The sequence below is a fragment of the Micromys minutus genome, assembly GCF_963924665.1.
Source record: "Micromys minutus genome assembly, chromosome: 7".
Classification (NCBI taxonomy): Eukaryota; Metazoa; Chordata; class Mammalia; order Rodentia; family Muridae; genus Micromys; species Micromys minutus.
Genome location: NC_137976.1, coordinates 70985661 through 70987193, shown reverse-complemented (window position 1 = coordinate 70987193; position 1533 = coordinate 70985661). Strand labels below are relative to the sequence as shown.

Genomic DNA, 1533 nt, shown 5'->3' with positions numbered 1-1533 from the left:
AAATAATTTAATAATTCAGGCTGAGAATGGCAGTGTACTCAGGAGGCAAAGGAAAGACAATCTCTGTGAGTTCGAGGGCAGTCTGGTCTAAATAGCAAATACTAGGACAACCAAGACTATGTAGGGGATCCTGTCTCAAAAGTAGAGTGTGAGGGAGATGGTGAAGATTGATATTCATGGCAGAATTATTCACAAGAGCTGGAGCTAGGTGTGGGAGCAAGTAGGATTAGAAGTGAATATTTGTAATCCCAGTACTTGAATTTGGGGCTAGCCTGGTCTACAGAGTTAGCCTCTCTGGGATGTGTGTGTGTGTGTTGGTGTGTTTGTGTGTGTGTGTGATAATTTGTATATACACATATATAGTCACACAATGGGACATTATTTAGCCTTTAGAAGGAAGTAGCTTGCCCAGGGGGCAGGGCGAAGCACGGTGTGGTGGGTGCACGTGGGACGGGGCAGTTCAGGGTCGCCATGGCGGAGATACAGCAACTTCGAGTGCAGGAGGCTGTGGACGCCATGGTGAACAGTGTGGAGAGAGAGAACATCTGGAAGATGCAGGGCCTCATGTTCCAGTGCAGTGCCAACTGCTGCAAAGACAACCAAGCATCTATGCAGCAGGTGCACCAATGCATCGAACGCCGCCACGCGCCTCTGGCTCAAGCCCAGGCCCTGGTCACCAGCGAGCTGGAAAGGTTCCAGGACCGACTGGCCCGGTGCACCATGCATTGCAGTGACAAAGCCAAAGACTCAATGGATGCAGGAACTAAGGAGCTTCAGGTGAAGAAACAGCTGGACAGCTGCGTGGCCAAGTGAAGTGTGTGGATGACCACACGCACCTCATCCCAACAATGACCAAGAAGATGAAGGAGTCTCTGTCATCCATTGGGAAATACATCGTTTGCCTTTGGGGCTGAGGGCAGGCTATTTAAAAGGAAGAGTGGAAGTTAATTTGTTAAGCAATGTTTAGAGGGAAACTTAGGACACCGCAAATTGCAGGCAAATGCTGCTCACTGCGGGACACTGGTTCCTTTACATCTGGATCTTAGAAGGTGAAGTGGAAAGAATCTGGTGCTAAGATTTGGACTGCAGATAGCTCAGAAGTCTAGATCCTAAATATTTATGTGCAGGTGTTTGTTCTGTAGTAGAGATCAACCTTGTACCCAGGGCCGAGATTTTTACTACAGACATCCAGGCTGGTGGCTCCTTGAAACCTGCTGGTAAAACCTGAGGAGAGGTGGGTCTCCTCAGAGAAGCTTGGCAGGTCCTGTTTACCACAAGAATCACCACCTTGTTTATGCTGTGAAAGGGCCTCCTTCCCAAATCTGTCTCTGCTTAGTTTTGTCTTAAATACAAGGCACACAGTAGATTTAAGATACAGGAGGGAGAGTGGTTTCAATAACTCCTAAAAGTTCCTAGTATTTTTTGGCCATCAAGATGGGAATGTCCATGTCTTCAAATTCTGTTATTCTAGGAGCCCCTGAAGAAGCCAGACAGTGTCACAGTGTATGTGGGAAACAGCTTTCTTTGCTGACT

At 47.6% G+C, this 1533-nt stretch overlaps 1 protein-coding gene across 1 annotated transcript; it reads left to right on the top strand.

The window, feature by feature from the left end:
• Nucleotides 1-471: 471 nt before the first annotated feature.
• On the top strand, nt 472-813 carry LOC308422743 (protein FAM136A-like; the record flags this gene model as incomplete). Its single annotated transcript, XM_080919412.1, has 1 exon — nt 472-813. The coding sequence occupies one exon, from the start codon at nt 472-474 to the stop codon at nt 811-813; it is 342 nt and encodes a 113-aa protein (XP_080775538.1).
• Between the last annotated feature and the right edge of the window lie 720 nt (nt 814-1533).